Genomic DNA, 22,086 nt, shown 5'->3' with positions numbered 1-22,086 from the left:
GCTCTCGCTTTGACATGTGTATTTCCCCTCCTCTTCCCCATTCCTTCTTACAAAGAAATTATAAAATTGCTGGGCATAAAGGCAAAACTCTTGCTGCCAGATTGGCCTCATTTCCTATAGTGTGTTTTAGCCATGTGGATTTTCTGTGCCTATTTGAAGGAAAGGAAAAAAACATACTATTGTATAAGCTGTACAGGGAAATATCTGGGCCAGAGCTGCACAGATAAGCACACGCCGGACAATACTTTTAAATACTCAAATTAACAAAAACTGGCTTGGAAACCGTTTTTAATTTGTCAAACAATCCTCATCAGTGCTGCCATGGGCAACAAAAAATGTTAGTTAAACTCCAGAGAAAAAGTGAACTCTTTGGCTGCTGTCCCCTTCTCATAGATAGCATAAAGGAAATAGATGAACTGGTGTAATGTCATAAGCAGAATGATTTTGAAAAACTAAAATACTGACCTTTTAGAAGAAAAAAAGCCCCCAAAACACCACATGCATTAGTCATAATCAAAATATTGTGCATAATACAGCTTCCCAAGAGATTTGGCTTTGTTTCAGAGCCACCAGGGTTCAGCATCAAGTACAAGACTGTTTACTTGCCTTCACACGAGTAACACAGCACGAAGGAGAAACCGCGCATCAGAGCCACAAAGCCAAAAGGGACTTCAAAAGATCGTCTGGTCCATCCCTTTGCCAAAAGAAGGATCAACTCTACCAATGCCATTTCTGACATGTTCTTCTGTAACCTATTCTTAAAGATCTCCAGCAATGGAGGCACCACACATCCTGACAATCTGTTCCAGTTCACTATTTTCATCACCAGAAAACTTCCAAATCTCACCAAATCTTGCTGCAGTTGAAGCCCATGACTTTTTGATCAATTTATCATGGGCAGTGAGAGCAAAACTCCTTTCTTTAAAGCATCCATTTATGAATTAAAAGAACATGTTTCCCCTCTTCTCTGATTAAACACTCCAGTTCTTTCACCTTTTACTAGTCAGAGTTTCAAGTCCCCTGATCCCCCCTACTGCTCTCCTCTCCACTCGTGTTAGTGATAGTTAATTGTGAAAGAGCTCAAATCGTTTCATTCTGCTTATTCACCTTTATAATAGCCAAGAACCTGATCTCTGACCTACTGCACTGGCATGTACCTATGAGGTTGTGGATGTTTTGAGGAGGATTTTAAAACAAGTGTGTTTTGTTTTGCTGTGTGCATGGCTCTATGTGAGTGTGCACATGCTTTGTGTTTGAGTTACAAGATGCTCTTGCAGAGTTGGGTAATTTTACATACATTGGAGGCTATTTCTCTGTTTATACACACTCCAGTATTATATTACTTTTTTCTACAGGACTATGTGATCAACCGTGACATTTTTCTTTCCACACCATTCAAACTCAGTTCACGCTTGTTCTGCATCCTCTGTTTGCATATCCAGTTACCCCTGTCCAGGCACTGTTCTTTATACAATATACTTTCACATGCTTCGATAGAGATCAAATCAGAAATGGTGGCAAAACATTTGACAATAACCCGACAATTAAATATATTTGACAAATTAACTATTCAACAGTATCCTTATAATTAAAAAGGATGCTCAAACTTCCACAAAGATAACTGCAAGCAATGCACACTTCTGCCAGGCAGCTCTATAGAAGGCAAGAAAGGTCTGATACCCATCCTGAGACACAGAAAAAGATCTGAGCATTGAACTTTGATTCTTCTAGATAAGGAAAATTTACCACACAAGTATAGCTCATGACCATTGCTACTAGAACAGGCAAGCTGAGGCCAACAGCCATTTGTTCCTGAACCTTCAACAGGTCTTGAGATGACAGAAGAGCTTTGACATGAGCTCAGGATAACATGAGCTGAATTTTGCTAAAAGGGAATCAAATTACAGTATCATTATACTGCCAGGATACACTCTGTGCGTCTCCAGAACAGCTTTGTTAACTGCACAGAAAATACTGCAAAGGGCACAGACTCTTAAAACACATCATTCAAGAACAGTAACAATAACCTCCTGTTGCTGCTCCCCACCCCATTCCCCTATGGAACCAGTACTCCTGCCCACTTCAGGAAATGCCAGTCACAGCAGGTTGAATCATCTTGGATGACTCCTAAACAAACCCTAATCTGGATTTAGTTTAGCAGGCAACATGCAGACATGATTCAGTTTGGCATTTTTAGTAAGTGTACATACACACTTGTATAACTAGCATAAGATACGCTTTCATCATCATTTAACAACTTTCTACCTCTGCTGTCCAAATGGAAAAGTCAAACCAAGTTGTAGAGTACCATGGCTGTACCAAACATCCTTGTTTTGCTTGCACTTGACTTAAGCAACATCTGTCTGCTGCCCATGGTAGCTGGCAGTTGTGTTTCAGTGTGGTTCTTCACCCTTACTTACCTTCCTCTTTGCCTACGACTGAACCCAGCACAGAACAGGAAAACTGTCAGGGTACAAAGACAGCCCGCCACTTTGGCATGATTTAAATCAAAGCATTAGCACTGTGCTCATCAGCAAACTATGCGAGTGCCTGTAGCGCATGAGATACTATGTATGTGTTTATCTTTGTTCAGTGAGAGGAGCATCTTTGACTATTGAGAACATAAAGCAGCATGTTTCCCTGCTACATTCACATTCTGGCTCACTTAGATTTGTTTGTAGGTCACTAATATCTTTCCGTTTCATTAGTTACAGGAGGCTCATTTAAAAAAAGAAAACAGAACTGTAGCAGTCACTTTAGAAAGTGTTTATTCAAAATTTTCATAGCACCATCTTGTTTTTTTTTTTAAAACATCCAAATAAAATGCAGCAATTAAAACATCATTTTTCTGTTGAGCATGACACTAACTCCACCTGTGAACATATTTATGGTTGTTCTTGCTAATATAACTGAAAAATAGCGCTCCTGTGCACACAGACATGGCACTGGGCCTTGATATGGGTTATCCAGTCCTAGCTCAATAATGGGAGAATAAAACCAAGTGAAACTGGAAACCTCAAGGAAACAGTTTCTGCCCCCCCAATTCTGCTGGAAAAATTTCCAAAGATGATTTTTTTAGCAGTTTCAATTCTTATCTACCCTCCAAGACTTCAGCAAAACTAAAAATGTAAATATATAAAGTATTTTGGGCATTATTTTATGGTACAAGTCAGACCATGGATGGTTACTTTATAAGTGTATTGATATACTTGTTCTAACAATCACCTAGCTGTTAATTCTAAAGGGCCTTTTATGGCCATCTTTTCTAAGGAAAACACTGGTCAAAATAATTCTAAGTTACTACACTGTTTTTTATTAAAAATTTAAGGTAAAATCAAGCTGCCATTGACAACACTTGCAATACATTGTCATGATGAGTTGTTGGTTTTTTTTTTGTTTGTTTTTTTTTTTTTCTTTTCCCTTTTTAGTTTTGCAGGGTAGCCTGTCTGAGAGCTTTGTTCAGTCAAGTCAGTAAAGCGCTATTTCCCAAAGATCCTTAACTTACATTTCAAGAATAGCGACCATGCTGAGTGCTTGGTCACATTATCATTTGGCTATGGCTTCCAACCACTGGAATTCTCTATTGCATCTACTTCTGGTTGACCGTTAAGAGGCAAATATTCTGTAGTTCACTTGGCTAAAGCCCCCATAGGGTCCCAGGCTGGCAAAACAATCGGTTCCTGCTGCATCACTGCCAAGATGTCTTCTGGTACGTGCTTCTTATCCACCACAACTTCGTACACGTACTCAGAAAACCAGTCATCAGTCATGATGAGGTAACCTGGAGATGAAAACAGTTCATTACAACAGAGAACCATTACAATGAAGCAGTCACATATACAAGTTTCACCTATGAACGATGCATTACAAACAGGACCTAGTCATACTTCAAATCTCTCAAGACAAAGAAATGAACATGTAGGCTAACTGCATCTACTTCATGTGCAGTGAAAGACCAAGCATGAAGCCTGCTAGGAAAAACAAGACCCAGAATATTAATCATTTATGCTTCCTCTGTTAAAATTGGCATTGAGAACGCTCAAGTGAATTACAATGTCTTAAAAGAAAAAAGGCCTTTAAAGCAGAATGTAAAGTTATCCGAGTCTCTGGCTTTAGAGGTTTTCAGGTTCTTTAAGAAAAGGGAAATTTTCCAGGTTAATATCCAAACCAACTTTGGTTCAAGAAAACTTTGCTGGTTTAGTTCTTGCTGTAAGAGGAGGCCGTCTGCTTTCCTCAAACATAAAGCCATTGAAATCACACTTCAGCTGAACTAAATCTTAATTTTCTCCCTTAATATAATTCTTACTGAGAATTTCAGTGAACAGCCTTTGAACTAGGGGGGGAAGTCACATTTAGAGTATGACAGGTTTTAGCAGAAAGCTGCCATTGGAAACAAACTATTCAAGGTGAACTGAAAAAAGAGCAGCTGGGAGAAAGCAAGCATTTATAAGACAGATGGGAAGGCTTTATGTAATAAAGTTCCCCGTGTCCTTATACAGTATCATCGCACAATCAAATGAAACAAGAAAATGTCCAAAGAATATGGACAATAAATGCATCTATCTACACCATCTTGTTTCTAAAGCAAGAGATCAGATAATTGCCATAAATTAAAAACCCTATCAATTGTAATCCGAGCTAGAAGCCATTTTGGAAACACTGCCAAAGGGAGCTGCCTTGATTATTCTGTCTTCAGGATATGAGTTCTCGGGACACACAAAAACCTCTCACTCCCAAGAGCCAACAAGTAATTGCACCCTGAGAGGATAATGAACTCTGCTGCTGACATCCTGTATCTCAAAGCTTGACAGGGCTGATTAGGATCACAGTGTCTGAACAAGAAGGAAACGTCAAGCAGAACTTCAGAACATGCAAATAAGGAAGGTCGCTCTTTGACAAGGCCTGTGCCCAGTGTCACAATGAAAGCCATTATCAATTTCTTCATTAAAAGGAGACACATACTTTATTCGCAGCAATACATATAACCTCAGAGCCTGCCTAAGGCAACCCTGAGCTCTGCACTCCATGCAGGTAACAGGCAGAAGTAAAAAAGAAACAGAAAGTTTATTGCATTTCTGGGCAGGGTACACAATGGAGTTGTACCTCCATTGCGGGCAATTAATCTACTGCTTCTACTCAAACCATTTCTATGTCAAGGCCAGAATATGGTAAAAAACTTGGAACAGCATCATCTTGTTGTAACAGAACAATACCTGTCAACGAAAGTGTACTCTTCGGTATGAGGCTGGTCCACGTTCCCCAGCGTGGCTGGGCCCACATTCCCCAAAAGAAAACCTCAACATTCAGCACTTTAAAACCAAGAAGCTGCTGGCCAGGGAGAGGTCAGCTAAGGACAAATGGCCTGCGAGTTATTGCACAATCTAGGATTTGGGCACCTGAAAATAAAGCCCTTGCAAAGTTCCCAAAGGACCTCATCAAGCCACTTTGTGCTTGTGCCGTAACTCCTCCACAGGGAGGACAAATTAGCAGAGCCTTTCTGTCATTGTGTACTTATGGGATGATATATAGACATATATATGAATACAGACACAAAATGTCTACAGTTAAATCCTTAAAATGTCTTCACGCAAGAAAGTATGTATGCAACAGTCAGTACAAGAGATTAAGAGCCAAAAGGGAGCTGACTTCTAGCTGGAGATGTACCACAAGAAAGTTCTTGTAATGCCAAAGCAAACAGATGGACCCCTATCAAATCAATGTGATAATGTGATTTAGCGTTCCCCTCTTGCTTGCTTTTAAAAAAAAGATATCCAATAGGATAAGCCGGGTTCAAAGTTAGGTAATAATGTACTATGTCTCCAGAACAAAAGAGTACGCACAATAATTAAACTTGCCTGTATGGCTGACAAAGTGCCAGTAAAACACAGAAAGGAAATATTTGACTGAGAAGTGACTTTTTTACCTCAAAAAACCAGGCAATGTTTGTCAGCAGCTGCATTTGTTCCTTGAGGAAAAACAGATGGGATTCCAAGAAACACTTTTACAACAGATACGAATGTAATTACTAAATATTTAGGAGAAGTAATGCGAGGCTGTTCCCAGGGCTTCCCTTCCTCTAGGACAAGCACTACCACAAGAATTCAGTGCTGCCCACCCTGTGGAGAGTGAGCACAGAAATAACTACACCCTGTGATACCCAAACCAGGAGTCAGAGCCTTTCCAGCGCTGCACCGTGCGAGTCGGGGCAGATAGGTGTTCCCTGGCACCTCAGGCTGGACTCGGAGAAACGCAAGAGGGAACTCATGTGAAAAAGCACTTCAATTTTCTACCAAGGAGGAGTCATTTGTTTGGTTGGTTTTTAATGACTCAAGATCTAGTCTCTGGTGTTTTGTTGTGGGCTGTACCCTTTATCATCCTGTCCAAGATATAATGGAGTTAGGGCTTACTTGTATCCCCCACACCCAACTGGGCCTCAACTGGGATGTGCCAAGTTTAACATCATTCTTGGCTGCCTCTTTACTGATGTGGATTCTGGTTGTCTGCACAGGACTGATCCACGCACGGCTTCCCAATTCCTTAACAAGGCAGATAAGATTAAAAAAATAATTAAATAATAAAATCACTGCCAGACAGACTCAGTGGCATAGCAAGAGAGCTAGGGCAGACTGCAAACCCTCACCCTCCTGCCCCAGCTAGTACTGGATGTTGAAGAGTGAAAAAGCAGGGCAGGAGGAAGGGAAGGAAACCCTGTCAAGTCACCTCTTCCAATGTTTGAGAACGAGCTCTGAAGGATATGTCCAATTGTCTTTAGCTCAACAGTGGGTTGCTTGGTCATTCGTAAGAAAGTCATTCAGGGATTCACCTCCCTGAAAAAAGTAGCCCGAAATAGAGTCAAGCATCCTAGTTCTGAAGGGATTTTCTGTCAAGGCACTTTTCCAGGCAACTCCCTAACCAAAACAAAATGCAGACAGTGAGCAAGACTTTCCAGAGACCGTGGTCTCTACCAGTACAAAACAGATAAGTGACAGTGACTCACCCAGAAAAGTTGACATAGATGGCATGCATGCAATACATGCATACAAGATACAGGCAGGGTTTATTCAACTCACTCTGGGGTCCTATTATATTTCAAAGGAGCAAGTAGCTCCTCTTGAATGGCTCTAGAACTTAGTCTTGAAAAATGAATCCATATTTGGAAAAGAGATAACATCTAAGGAAGATAAACTACTACTGCAAACCAAGTAGCAAGTTAAGCTTACAAAGCTGGCAAACAAGTTCCAAGGAATACTCAAAGAATACTAAGTAACAGGGTTAATTTCGTGTTATTTTTAACTTAAAGCCTGAGGCACTACACTTCTTTCGTTTCTCATTGCTGTAGTTTTTATTTTTTGAGTTTGGATTACATGCTGAAAGTGAGGAAAGCCAAAAACACATGTGGCTCTCCACACGCATCTATCACAGCCTCCACAGCTCCATCAGAGCTTTCGCTGATGCTCCAGCCCAGTAACATTAACGTACAACTGCTGCTGCTCCGTCACAGCTCAACAGGTACAACGCTCATCAGCGGTGTCAGGCTTCAGCCTACTACACTGTGGTTTGAGGGTAACAGCCAATATCCTGAAATTGAGCCCAGCCTTTCTCCGGTTCTAATAAAGAACATCTCTGAACCTTGGCCAAGGAGCGTATATGACTAGCCCAAAGTTGCTGACAGACACCTACTAACTTCAGAACATTTGGAGTACTAACCAAAGTCCATGCTGAGCGGTTGTAAAGCAAGCTGAGTAAGGCACTTCCTTCCTGGAAGCATTCCTCTAACAGTAGTAGCTTCTAACATCACAAACCAAGTATCTGGAGTGTCTCAAAACAAAGTGTTCTGACAAAAACAGCACAACCCAGCATTTTTATATTTTATAGGCTCTATTAGACATAAAGGTGCGTAACAAAATAGTTACTCGTTTGTATTTGAAGACAAGAAAAGTTTTGATGTTACCTCTTTAGTATTGATTTGGCTTCTTTACTTAATCCAACATTCCAAAGTACATTTTACTACTGTCACACTGATGAGCCTTGAAGGCTGAACATAAACGGTTTCATTGTTTTGTCAAGACTAAAGATTTTTATTGGAACACTCTGCTGTGAATGCATACAGCTAACTCAGAACAGACAATACTGCAAGACCAAGGGGCCAGAACATAAATTAAGACACTGTGCCAACAATATGCTACATTTTAGTGCGCTGTTCGTGTACAAGATATCAAAAGCTTATGAATAAGACCACATCCTAAACCAGAGTTCTCCGGAAATAGTCTATTCTGGGAAGAAACCCCAAACATCTTGGGAAATTTCAGCCATACCAAATCTTGTAAGCACAACATTTGGGATTAATGTGCAACAGAAGAATGTGGTCAGCAATGACTATTGTGTTATGCCCTGGGACACACTGAAGTCTGGCTTGGCATGCTCATCAGCGAGCTGGCTTATCATGCCAAGGTGGAGTCCACATCTGGCCTGTCTCAGACAGGAGATGACAAAAATCACGGAGATCTCGCTCCACTCCAATCATTTAGGAAAAGCTGACTGACTGCAGGCCTTGGCAGAGCAAAGTGGAAATGCTCTCACACCGTCAGCCCCACTCACCCAGGGCGAGGGGAGCTCAGAGCTGCCCCTCACACCAGGCAGAGAAGGTCATGCCCAGGCTGAGCAGGGAAGTAACTAGAAGCAATTCCTAAACCACCACTCAGCTGTGACTCACCCTTGTGTACACAGTGCCTGCCCATGTGCCATGCCAGGCTGGCTCATCCCCCCGACCTTACAAATCCTTTCTAAAGGAACAACAGCGCAGGCTGAGACAGTCATTGACAGGAAAGCAAGTTCATGCAGAAAACCTGGCAGGAGCGGAACTGCATGTTAACTGTGAATTTTGTTGTTGCTAGTGCTTGTCATACCACACAGGAACACCACAAAGATGCCACAGGTCATGTTTTCAGCACGGTTTCAGAAAGGCAACCAGAATTATGATTTCCCTCCCCCCCCGACAGGTTTTGGAGCTAGAACACTTTCTATTGCAGCTGTTCACAGCATAAGCTGGAACCAGCCATACTCTCATTTCCTCATTTACAAAATTAGTAAGGAAAAGCTCACTTTTTGTGATTGATAAACAGTGCTTTAAAAAAAAAAAAAGTAAACTACTTAGGTTTCACACGTGACTCAGGAAGATTATTTAAGGAGTATCAGCCACAGCCAGCATGAGGTCCCAAAGATGAGACAGCTGTAGTTTACAGATTTAAGCTTAGTTCTCTTACAAAAAACTTTAGTACACTTAAAAGTATTGCAGTGAAGTTAGACAGTCTGAATCCATTTGGTCTGGTGACAGAAGTCTACCAGCATCTCCCCATTACCTTCCATGCACTAAACAAACAGTGTGGTTATTAGATTGTAAAAAGCTGTAGCAACCTTCCATGCACTAAACAAACAGTGTGCTTAGACTGTAAAAAGCTGTAGCGTAAAGACAACATATACCCCATATCATTAAGTTATATTCAGAGTCCCAGTTCCAGCCTCCAGAGGGGCTTCTGTCACCTTTGTCCTCCTGCCCTTGGGACCAAGATGCCCTGTCTGTCAACAAGTCTCAGTGTCAATCACTTATGCCATCTCCCCAAAAAATGCAGTTGCCTCTACAGTGGAGCTTGCAACCACAATGTCAAGTTTATCCAATGATATTTCCTGCTTCTCCATTCAATGTTTACATTCAATTCACTTAGATGTAAATCACATTTAAGTGAAGAATATTCATCTTCCAGAATTAGTGCCATAACTCTGATTGATCACATGCTGTTTACAGGCTTGTTTCATGTGTGTCCTGGTGAAGGACACACAGCATATCCCCTTCCCCCCTTCCACCTCCTTATTTCCAAAGACTTAAGTTCAGCTTTCTGTTCCTGTGACTATACATTACTTTACCTTTATTACCACGGTCTTCACCCCAGGAGTTTTCCACTCTCCATTTTTCAAATGCTTCTTCTTGCCCATCCTGTGACAAAACAAGTCAATGGCTATTCAGTAGTGAAGGACCATGTGAGTTTATAGCAGCCAACCCTTCCAAGCCTAAATCCAGCAGCACAAAACCACAGAGCTCCACTCCCAAAAGCCTACAGGCTCTGGCAAGTTTCAGACAATGGTTTCTTGCTAATGGTTGGAGAAATGTAATTTTCTAAAATACTTGTCTGCCCGCTTACATAAAATATGAGGAAATGTGGTCTAGCAGAGGGCCTGCAATAAATATTTATTTCAGCTAGAAACCTGAAGTTGAACTAAATTCAAGTTTGGACTTAACTGACAGACAGAATTTAAGCAGCCCTCCCTATCACCTATCAGCGCATGGGGGCCTTCCGAAACACAGAACGCACAACTTGCTTGAACGAGGGATCAGAGGAAAGGAACAAGGGCAGTGAAGCGACTGCAGTGACTCAGAACAGGATTAGTAAGAACAAGTGCAAACACTTGAATGGAGCTGGAGGATACAGCTCCAAGCTAGGTGCCTTGAAGGATATACAAGGCTTCTAACGAGTATGAAGTACATTTGGCTTCATGTTCAGAAGCGTGCAGTATATTCTACCCTGCGCTGTCTCAAGTCTGGTTCAAATCTACCAAGTGCATAAAAGCACGGCAAACAGCTTCCCAAGCTTGCTGGGCCACCAAGCGAAGGGCTGCTTCCGTCAGGCAGCCTCTCAGGAGGCAACAGCAGGTCCCTTGAGGAACCAAAGAACAGTTATTCCTTCGCTACTAAGATATTTTTTCAATACAAAAAACTAACCTGCAAAACACTCCATAAATCCATTTTTAATATTCAATGGAATATTGTTGTATTGCTTCTATTCTCACTTAAAAAAATACAGACAGTCCTTAAAATGAGACATTCAAGAGCTACCAGACTAAGGGTAAGTCAACTCTTGATGGTCTCAGACAGAAACTGGGATAAACATGTTTATGTACATTACGTTTTTAACCAAAAGGTGCATTTAATCCACATCAATTTTTTATGTTGTAAAATTGTAATAGGATTTTTTAAATCTTCAAAGCCTTTTTACAAAGTAGGTAAATCCAAAGTATTACATTTTACAACTCAGTTTATCAAAGCTCCTTTAGCTTAAGTTAAGGTTTAATATAAGACAACATGTTCAAACAAAAAGTAGAAACAACTTAGTCCATTTTCAATGTGGAAAAGCCTCCAAATGCTGAACTTGTTCTAGGATAATTTCTTTCAAATTATTTTTTGATTTTAGAGATACCATCCATCATATGCAGATCTTATACGCTTCCTTTTCTTTAAGAAATCAGGTCACATTTGATCACAGTTTATGCAACTATACAGTTAAGCATGCAAAAGGATGAATTTAAAGATATAGACTATAGCTGCCAATGAAGTGCAGCCAGTAACTGGCCACACTCCATACAAATATACACACTTCAGCCATGAATAGATAAACAGGTTTTAAGCACTAGAAAACTATCATTTTAAATATTTAACTGAAAAACAATGCAAGTTTTTTTAAAGATGTGTTCATGCAGTCCGATATACAAAATAGAAGTTTTAAGAGCTCAGAATACAACAGGAAAAATTAAATTGAGTTGTAAAAATAACTCAGAAAAATTCTTATGACTCAGCGGTCCCATCTCAAGCCCTCAAACTCCAAAGCTCAAGCAAACTTTCAGCTGTATGCAAGCTGTTATTTCTGAAGCCAAGGTCACGTTGGACAGGAAGAGATCACTTCAAAGAAACTTTAATAATGACAACTTCTGGAAATAAATGGAAAACATCAACATTGCAGATAACCCCGAGTTGTAAATTTTCACATGGTTCTTTTTACTTCATACGTGCTTTGTTATACTGCCAGGAGCAGATTTAGTTGTGCGTTCATCTCAGCCTACTGTCTGCCACAGAGTTATTTTGGACACCATTTTCCTTCCCTAATTACAAGTAGGTCAGAGAGGTCACATGCCAGTGAGCTGCAGGAGGTTACCATTGTTCCAAAGTGCCTCCTACTGGCATTTTAATAGAAAGAGTTTCATGCTGTAAAATACAGATTGGACTAACCCATGCAGTGGGATAGGGTAGGAAATACCTGCTACCGTACTAGATTTCTTGCTCAGCAAGATATATCAGTCTGTATTTAAAAAAAAAAATAAAAATCAGTTAACATAAGTTTTCTGGCATCTTAAAAATAGAAGCTGACTTTATTTTCCTTTCTCCAATAAAAGTTTGTGGGCAGAAGGAAAAAAGACCTTGACTTGTCCAGAATTCTTCCCTCCTTGTTAAATATTTATAGCGCTAAACACTCAGACACAAACAACACAGGGAGAATAGACAACCTAGGCCCTGTGGCGCACACACACACACTGAACTCTAGCAGAACAGCTTACACACTGCGAATAAGCCCCAAACACAAACAAGCTGCCAGAACATTCCACAACATCTGTACAAGCATCAGAACTTCTGGAGGGAGACTCTACCTTCTCGGTGACAGCCGTCAGGACCATGGCGTGGGTCATCATTGATTCTCCAAAGATTAATCTATCTGCTTTGTTCATGTTCTTGACAGAGACACCAAACACCAGCTCATGGTTAAATCTATTAGAAAGCCACAAAAGCAAAATCAAAAAGGAGGCAGGGAGGATTCTCACTAGTAAACCAGATGATCAGCAGACTGCACTGTCCCAGGAGCCACTGCACGGGTGTATAAGTTCAACTATTTTTAGCGTCAGAATAAATGCAAACACTGATCCTTTTAGGAGTTTCTCTCACTGGATACTAGACAATCCAAATGAATAAGAATATTTAACAATTGCTTGTAGCACATCTAAGGGATTGAGATTTTAGCTAACAAGTGAAAAAAAAACCCAACCCACAACATTGCTGCTGCATTATTACTTAAATATAGTCCTTTTGGGTATATAATCCAAAGTATGGTCAAATTAGTTTCTTAAGCAGCCAAGGCAGTGTTTATGTCCTAGCCAAGTATCCCAGATAGTATTCTGTTTTGATTTTCTACTTACATATTCATGTCATTGATTCCCAGCTTGCCATAGAAGTGCTTTGCAACATCGCAGCCAAACCACACAGCCTACAAATAGAAGGAAGAGTCACGTCTAGGCCACATCCCAGCGAGTTTTACATTACAGAGTTGCACCATGTCATCCATGAAGAGAAACCAAACCAACCTCGCCATCCTTAATAGACGCTGCAGCTAATTTTTTCAAGACATCAACAGGCTGGTTGTTATAGAGTGTTTTCCTCCCTCCTACCATGTTGCTCAGGTACTCCACTGTATACAGCCTGTTGTACGGGTTCTGAGGTCGAGGATCGTTCACTAGACAAATCTGCCAAAACACACAATGTCATAAATTAAGGTGCAACTGAACTGAAATCTTTGAGAAATGAATCTAGATGGATTTCAGAGAATTGCTTTTGTCCCAGCTAGCCGTCTGCTCATTAGCAAACAAGCTGCTTGGCTGAAATACCAGGTTTAAGGTTTTTTTGTTTATTTGTTTTTTTGTTGTTGTTATTCCTGCATGTTATTCCTGCTCTCTAATGGCCATCTTATGGCATTTTATGACTGATTTGATCATCACATATTTTATCATTACAAAATCATCATGGAAGCACAATGTAAGATCGCAGCTAATTGAAGGGTAGAGCACAAACAGGAGAATGTGGAGAATAAACAGAGGGCCACCTTTGACTTGTGGGAGTGGTTCCCAGCCCGTACGCTGCAGTTACAGGGGTGGAGAGTACACTTACAACAGTGGAAAATAAGTGGCTTAACAACAAAAAAAGTCTTGGGAGGCTACTGCCTTTCAACATGCCCAAACCTTGTCCTCCATGTTGAAGTAAGGCTTCACATGTTCATTGTAGAACTGGACTGGTGTCATGGGGCCATATTTGTGGTAGTTCTTCTCCTTATCCCGGAACTCCCAGCAGAAGGTCTCCGGAGGGCTGCCCAGGCAAGTACTCACTATTCTGAATACCTGCCCAGAGAAGCAAACAGCTGTGAACTTGCAGAAACATGCAAGTCTGCCTCTCCTACCACAGCAATGCCATGGACAAATGGATTTCTCCACATGAGAACCAACTGGAGAAATGGGACCTTAGCAGCCATGTTTGAAGAACATGAATAAATGTAACACATGAATTTTTTTCATTCAGCTCTGGAAACCTAGGTGTTTCAACAATTCAAAGCCAACCTGAAAAGCCACAGAAAATCAACAGAATCTCTCCATTCTCACACTCTACGTTCTCAAGTAAGCCATCAGGCTAAACAGAAGCATGAGGCTGAACATATAAATTCCAGGTTATGCTAGGAAAGCAGCAGCCAAAAGCAAAAGCCAATACACCGCCCAGTCTCATTCCAGTGTTTCATAAGTAATTCTGAAGCTCCTCCAAGAAGATACTTTCCCAGTGCAAGAGAAACTTTATCAAACTCATTCTAGAAAGGCTAAAGCATTCAGCATCACCTGTTCCACCTGGTGGTCTGCCCCATACAGAGACAAACCAGCCCTCCTAACATGCATACGGCAAAGCCTTTTATCCCACTGTTTCCCCTGTACTAATCCCTGTTTTCCTGTAATGTTCATTTGGATTTCAAAGATGGGCCTTTGCATCTTTTCAAAATCCGAGAATAATCTTCTCGTCTGATTTAATACATTTAACAATGTCTCAGTTTAGGGTTAAGCTGGCAGCTTATGTAATTTAAGATCCCTGCCTGCTGACTGTGGCATCCCTTGCAGCTGGCAGCTTTCTATTGATTTTTAGCAGAAAAAGTTGACCAGATTAAGTCATCAGCCTCCCTATAAATCAGAATATGAAACAGCACTTAAGAATCACTACTGTACTTTCTTATGGGGCTTATCATAAAACGTGCTAACTCACAGGCACTGTAACCAGATGACTGTCTTTGGGGATATTTAGCAGAACCTGCCACAGGTACTATGGGGACAGAGAATTCAATCATATTCAAACAAGTTTGAATCTGTTTTACTTCAGCTGACATGGGTCTGCTTCAGCTCTGTCCATGTCTTGAGCACAAGAGAAATCTTTTCCTTGCAAGGAACCAACAGGTTGTTTAAAATAAGAGAGGGGGAGTCAAAGAGTCACATCTCAACTGCACTTTCTGCACTAGGATCCAACGCCTGCGGTTTGTGCCAGCTTTCCTGGGCTGTCAGCCTTCACATTTTCTTCCCACTGACTTTTCACAGGAGAGGAGACAGAATACCTTTCCCAAAGCTGACTTACTCTTTCTGGAGCTACTCAAGCTGATTTATATGGATCCTAAGGCTCCATAAGAACTAGCTTTGTGCTAATGCGCGCTTTGTGCTGATGACAAAAGGGAGTGCAGTATTCATGCTAAGTAACACTATTTGGCCGTGCACAAAATACAAATAAAGGTATCCTTGCTCCAAGCAATTTAAGAAAACAAGAGAAGAGATTAATTATGGGTTGAAACAAGGGTGTGGGCTTAATGTTTCTACTGGAGGAACTCACACATTTATTTCTCAATAAATATGTTAAAGAGCAAATGTAAATCCCTTAACTACTATAAATATTTAATTTTGCACAGACTGCACAAAAGGTATCATTTGCTGTGGATACACCCACATTACCTCAGATAACCCCAAGTGGCAAGAGATGAGGCTATGAAAACAGAACAAGCAAGAAAAATGCCTAGAAGGGGAACAACGAGCAAAGGGGCTCCGACCAGAGGAAGGAAAATGATGGAGACAGAAGTCTCAAGTTAACAGAGGCAGTGGAAGCGGGGAATGGTCTCCCTCAATTGTTTTGCCACCACACCCATCGCAAGCCATCTCTTAGTATCTCACAAGCTTCCTCTATCAATAAATAAAATAAGGAGACACATTTAAGCTAAAAGGTGACTTCTATCACTACAGTGACAACTAGAACCAAGATAAGGCAAAGATATAGTGGCTTGTGCTAAACAACAAAATGAACAAGGAAGGGAAAAGGAGGACACTTCTGATAAGGAAGAGTCTACAAAGGAGAACAGTAAAGGAAAAAAAAAAAAAAAATCACATGCACTGCAGTGATTTCAACTTCTGACCTGCTGTGCATCAGTTTGATAAGAAGAATGTTTGTACAGTTCTGGAGTGAATACTTAGTCTTGTGTTCCAGTACAACTGCTCCATTTTAGCCTCCCAGCATACACAAACCAAGGTTTGCGATGCAAATAAAACTTCACAGAACAAACCCAAGTTCTGCTTTGTCACATACAAAAACAGATGCAGTGCCACTTATATATATAAACACATGAAATAAAAGACTGGTCTCAAACCTTTAAAACTTAAGTGGTTTTAAAGTGTACAAGACAGGTGCAATTGCATGTTTCAACTACAGTGTTTACTGAAAGTAAATCACTTAAGTTGCAAACCACTATTACCAGTGCAAGAGGAAATACTGTGTTAACTTCAGAGAATTAAGCACAACATTTTTACAGGTCAAACAAATTGCAATTGGTTAATGAGTCTTTAATGCTGGTTCCAGGATCCCTTGTCAGAGGGCAAGAGAATCTAAACAAATGAATAGACATTTTGCAGTGAACTGTATGTCATTGCCCTAAAAATGAACATCTCTAGGAAGCTTCTGATGTCTGCTTTAAAATCCTCCAAAGGCTTTTGGACGCACACACTGGATGTAAGTTCTATTAATGCACTTTCGAGCTACGTGCTGATTGGCAGCACACTGGGGTAGGCTCAAAGCACAGAATTACTGTTGATCTTAAGGCATACACTTCATAAAAGTTTTAGTTTCAATGATATAACCCAAGGAACGTGAATCAGTTCTCTTTTTTAATCTAACCTTAAAATTAGATGAAAAGAAGCTACAGGTTTATACATGAAGTACAAAAATGAATTTCCAAAATACAAACCAACACATTAATCAATACTTGCCTATCAGTGGAACTGACTGAAGCTTTACAGATAACAGCCCAAAGTAGGTTCTGTCTGATACTGATGTTTACTGGATTGCAGAAAAACTAATACACAGAACCAAAACATTTGATTTCTTGAGTCATCTAGTGACAGATATTAAAACCACTGGGTAACTTTGCATTGTATGTTTGAGAAACAAGTGAAATATATACTTTTTTAAAATGCATGCACTCAGTCAAACTACAACAGCCTGAACTTTTAAAATTGCTTTTAGCTATTTAAAAATCAAATCTGAGGACTACTGAATAAGAAAAATGATGTGCCACTGTCATACTCAGTGTGAACAGATGGAGGGCCAGCCACTACACACACACTGCCTACTACAGACTTGCTGATGGATTTGATTTTGAGTTAATTCACACAGCCAGGAGCAGATGCTGTAATTCTTTCCTCTGCTGCTCCTCAGTATCAGACCGCAGCTGGATTCAGCCTTGTGTTCAGCTCACACCTTTTCCATAATGCAGAGAACTCCCTTTTGTTGTTCTTTCCTGCTCTCTTGTGGGGAATTTCTGCAACAACACTTGCGCGGTAAGATTTTACATTCAAAGCCATCAGAATGCAGTTTTCAACCTGCCTCTTTTCTACTATTTATAAAAGCCTGATAGGCCCCTATTTTGATCTCTCAGGATACAAAATGCTGCTTTCCTACAGAAAGAGGCAGATGTCTCTGTCAAGTGTCCTAGTTCTGGAATCTGTAAGTTCAAGATATTTGTCTGGAAGTATCAGAAAACCTCAGAATGAGCTAAGCAACAAGCCACTTCAAAAAAATTCACTTGAATACTGCAAAGCGCACTGCTGTGCAAAACCTTCCTAGACAGGCAAACAAAAGGCACTTGTTTTGGCTGATCCAAGAGTGAGCAAGAATTCTCATCCATTCTAGTCTTGTGCTCCAAGAAGATTCATGTCACACAAGTATATTTACCTCTTCTATCATCATGTCCATTGCAGCACAAAGTTCTCCTTTCATGGTTCCACCTTCCACCATATTTCTTAGCCGCAAACAGTATTCTCTCATCTGTTTAAAGAGAAAGTAATTTTATTATAATGTGCCACCTAATCCTATCTGGTTGTTTCAGGCACCTATTTTACTCTTCATGACATGTTTTCAAAATGAAAGAAGGCTTTGTTAGATATTGATTCTTGAAAAAAATATCAGGATAGTTGAATGATTTAGAAGTAAAAGATCACAAAAAAATAATCAGTAATTGAGTTGCCACTCAATTACTATTTTCCAACCATTGATTTGAAGCTTACAGTCATTAGCTCTTCTTAAGGCTTGATTTCTCTTGGTTCCGTAAATAATGCTGCAACATCTATATGCATCACCACCTCTGTGACTCACACAGAACAGACTGTCTTCATACTGTAAAATTTATTTTGCAATTCTAATGCATAATTGATCTCTTGGTTGATAAAAAGAATGAAGCATTTCCCCACTGCATGCAGAAGTGCAGTAAGAAGAGCACGTGCTTCCCATTACTGTCACCATCCATAAGGCCGGGAACAGTGAGTGGGGCTCCCTCAAGACCAGCTGGTTTGTAATGTTCAAGACTAGAATAACATTAACACCATCCGTTATGTGTAAGCTCATTTCAGCACATATTTTACATTTTTTATGTGGATTTCAAAAGGCAATCTTCCCTAAGCATGTAGCATATGAACTGGAAAAAAAAATAATCAAAGCCCATTGTAAAAAAAAAAAAAATGCTTTAATTGCCTACTACATTAGCATCTTCCCAGATTAATTCGTTTCTGTAGTTCAGGGAGCAAGCTTACGGCTTCTGACAAAGCGGCACTCTTCTATATTGAAAGCTGATTTTTAAGATTCAGTGTTTTGAAAATACTTTTTTTTTTTTTTTAATCTTTTCCATCAAATTTGGCAGTAGTGTCTAGAAACCTTGACATACTGGTAGATGAAATATTGAGGGAGCAGGAAAATGTCACCTAGATGCCAAGTGCTAGTTTGGCAGAAACAGAATTAATCAGCTGCACACCAAGAATTAACTTTTTGGACACCTGAGGATTAGGGACAATTGCTACTAAAACCATGTGAGGTACTTTCAAGCTGCTGAAGCCTGGCAATGGCCATCTTCCATAAACACACTTTCCTGCTTCATATTTCAAGATTAACATCAGACTTTGCCGAGATTGTAGGCCGCTTTTTGAATAAAAGCGAGTAAAGTTGCCAAGATGCACTTTGTACCTTGGTCAATAAGGAGAAATGAAAGTAAGAACACTTGGAGCAGGATCATTCCCATCCCCTCCCTTTAATTCTATTATCTAAATCAATTTTACCTTATGATTCAAGATCTCATTCATCCTTCTAGTAGCCTCTGTGGTATGAGACTCGGGAAAGTATTTCTTGGGGACAACACCATACTTTTCTAAAATAAAGTGATAAAGCTATGAGTTAACAATTGTCTTTTTGAAAGAGCAGATGCTAGTGCTTCCGCTTATAACCACATAAAAGCTAAATGAAGTTGGGCTTTGTGCAGAGATCATAAGGGAAATTCTCTTATTTAAAGGTTACAAGTATCTGATCTTCATTTCACAGGGATCACAAAAGGTGGAATCCCTGAACGACTCCGTCATTTGGTTCAACACTTTTAAAAGTTCTAAACTAATTCGTGCTATTTAAGAAGCAGTTTTGATCAGAAGAAAAAAAAATTACTTGAAAATTAAGCTCCTGAAATATCTTCTAAAAACCTAAGCCTCTTCTGAATTATTACATGTCTTTTATCTAAGGTTATGTGACTAACTTCCCATCTCCTTTGCTCCTCAACATTTATAAAACACTAGCAACAGCTCAGTTTCTTCCTACATTATGGTACCAATCCAAGATCACACCATGCAAGTCTCTGGATGTAACAGCAGCATCCAAAATCTTCTCTGCCCATTGGATGGGGAAAAAAAAAGTAACCTCCAGGCTTCAAAGAAACAAATTCCTTTTGTGATTCTAAACTTATATTACTGGCTTGTTGATTTACAAAGGTATTGCATTGTTTCACAATACAAATGAAAGCAAATGCTCATGTAATTCAGACAGGGAGAAGTATCTCCTTAATCAGTGTAAGGAAGATCCTGCTTAAGCTGGATCTTTGCAAGACCAGCACGGCCACATTCCACATCATTTCCCTCTCGCTGATCTTTATACCATCTTTCTTCAGGCTGCAACTCTGTAAGTAGTTTTGCTTCTGCCTTGTAGACGCACCCCAGTCTAACCAAGTTGTTTTTTCCTTACCACATGCCCCAAAAATTGTATACGTGGATATAAATAAACGATGTTGAATTGATGACTGAAGTAAAAGGGGATGGAACCTTTTTACTAACTGGAAAGTCTGGGAAATCTAATTACTTCTGTTATTCTACTGGGCTTTTATCAGCAGCAGCAATATGCAAGAGTGGAGGTCCCAGACAAGATTTAAGCCTAATATTTATAAACTGGCATGAAAAAGGTCTTTGATTAAAAAAGGTAGTGGCTAATAGCATCATGTTCCTTAGCAAACTCCCAGGTCTCAAACTCTATTTCTTCTATTTCATTCCTCATCTCTCAAACCACCGTCCAATGTCAGGAAGGACTCCTAACAACCAGTTCTCTTACCAATAATGTTAACCAACATATCCCACTGTCCACCATCATTCGTGGGGTTGGACAGCAGGAACTGTATCAGTCTTCCTTCCACAGGCTCCTTTTTCTGAGCTGTTTCCACAAAGGCATTTAAAAAGTAGTAACAACGTTCGACCTGGAATGGACAGACAGGAAAAATAGCTATTTCAAGTGTGACACTGCATTAATTCATTCCTGAATATTCAGTTCTTCAGAAGTCCTAACTAGATGAAGCTACCTTCTGCTTATCTACTGGAGTTCTTATTTTCCCCCCTAGCATTCCAGGGATTATCCTATAAACTTATTTCTGTCACAGACCAAATATTTAGGGGTGAGTTAGCACATAGCTAGAGAGTAGGGGAACAGGAAATGTGAAACAGAAGTTATGCAATGAAGCCTGGCCTAAATTAGTATTAGATTTTCTTGATGTCCCTTAGGGGGTAAAAGCAGGCACACAGCTGGCAGATCAGCAGGTCACAAACACATCTGAAACCTCAACAGAAAGTTAGTCATGTCTCCCCTGAGCCCCCTACAAGTAACTGTTGAAATGCACAACTATTGAAAGAAGACTTTTTCTATTCCAAAACATTAACATCTTGACAACCTTCTTCTCAAGCTTAAAGTTGCACTTTGGATGACCCACATTTAAAATACATATTTAAAGAACTCTTGAAGTTTCTTCTCATGTATGTTTTCTACCTGGGTTGTTAAGATGGTAGAGCCTAAAAGAAATTCTGTCGCAATATTACTACCCGATTGCACAGGCTGTCCTAGCACAGCCTACGACCTGCAGTGCTGTACCTTATCCCAGAAAAAGAGATACGACTGGCTGAATTCGAACTCTTCGATGTTGTATTTCTTCATGAAAGGAAGACGCATTGCGTTGAGACAGGAAAAGATCCAACATCTCCCTGAGAGATCAAAGGAACAAGAATTAAACTGGAATGTTTAAAAGCTGCGTCAGGATTTTTTTTTTTAAACACACGATCCATGACACCATTCCGCCTCAAGCCTTTGGTTCTGGCTGGGACTGTAAAATACAAAAGAGCTCCTAAGAAGTTCAGAGATCTTTTATTGCAAATGCAGGTCTCTCCATTGATTTTATCTTACGCCATACAGAAGTGGAAACAAGCAAATGCTGCAGGTCTAAAGACTGTTATTAACTCAAGAGGATGCTGCAGGGATTCAGTTCTGCTCAGAGCCCCACGAGAGGCCATCAAAGGCGACCAGCGCTCCTGCGGCGCCATCAGTATGACATCACTCGCTCCCCCAACGCCATCACCCCTCCTCACCGCCACTACTGGAGCCTCTTACCGGAGTTCTTCTGGTTGGTGACGGGCTTGCCCTCGGCGGGCACGGCGTGCTGGAAAACCTGCACCGTGTCCTGCACCACCTGCCGCTGCAAGCACACCTCCAGCGGGTCGTTGCATGTCGCCACGTTCTGGGCCAGCAGGAACCGGGGCTCGGCCCGCAGCCGCCGGCTGAAGGCGGCAGCCTTCTCCGTGCTCAGCCCTGGG

General features: G+C 40.5%; 1 protein-coding gene across 1 annotated transcript in view; it reads right to left on the bottom strand.

The window, feature by feature from the left end:
- Positions 1-3,405: 3,405 nt before the first annotated feature.
- The window catches only part of BLMH (bleomycin hydrolase), a 19,597-nt gene continuing 916 nt past the window's right edge, over positions 3,406-22,086 (bottom strand). The window contains exons 2-12 of the mRNA XM_009880223.1: positions 21,884-22,081; positions 21,371-21,480; positions 20,564-20,705; positions 19,258-19,346; positions 17,885-17,977; positions 13,831-13,986; positions 13,180-13,338; positions 13,015-13,082; positions 12,472-12,589; positions 9,922-9,991; positions 3,406-3,781 (exon numbers count right to left, since the gene is read on the bottom strand). Coding sequence (XP_009878525.1) covers positions 3,630-3,781; positions 9,922-9,991; positions 12,472-12,589; positions 13,015-13,082; positions 13,180-13,338; positions 13,831-13,986; positions 17,885-17,977; positions 19,258-19,346; positions 20,564-20,705; positions 21,371-21,480; positions 21,884-22,081 — 1,355 coding nt within the window. The 3' untranslated portion in view covers positions 3,406-3,629. The remainder of the gene's footprint in view (positions 3,782-9,921; positions 9,992-12,471; positions 12,590-13,014; positions 13,083-13,179; positions 13,339-13,830; positions 13,987-17,884; positions 17,978-19,257; positions 19,347-20,563; positions 20,706-21,370; positions 21,481-21,883; positions 22,082-22,086) is intronic.

Source organism: Charadrius vociferus, unplaced genomic scaffold, assembly GCF_000708025.1.
Source record: "Charadrius vociferus isolate BGI_N301 unplaced genomic scaffold, ASM70802v2 scaffold782, whole genome shotgun sequence".
Lineage (NCBI taxonomy): Eukaryota > Metazoa > Chordata > Aves > Charadriiformes > Charadriidae > Charadrius > Charadrius vociferus.
This window is presented reverse-complemented; position numbering and strand designations above follow the sequence as displayed.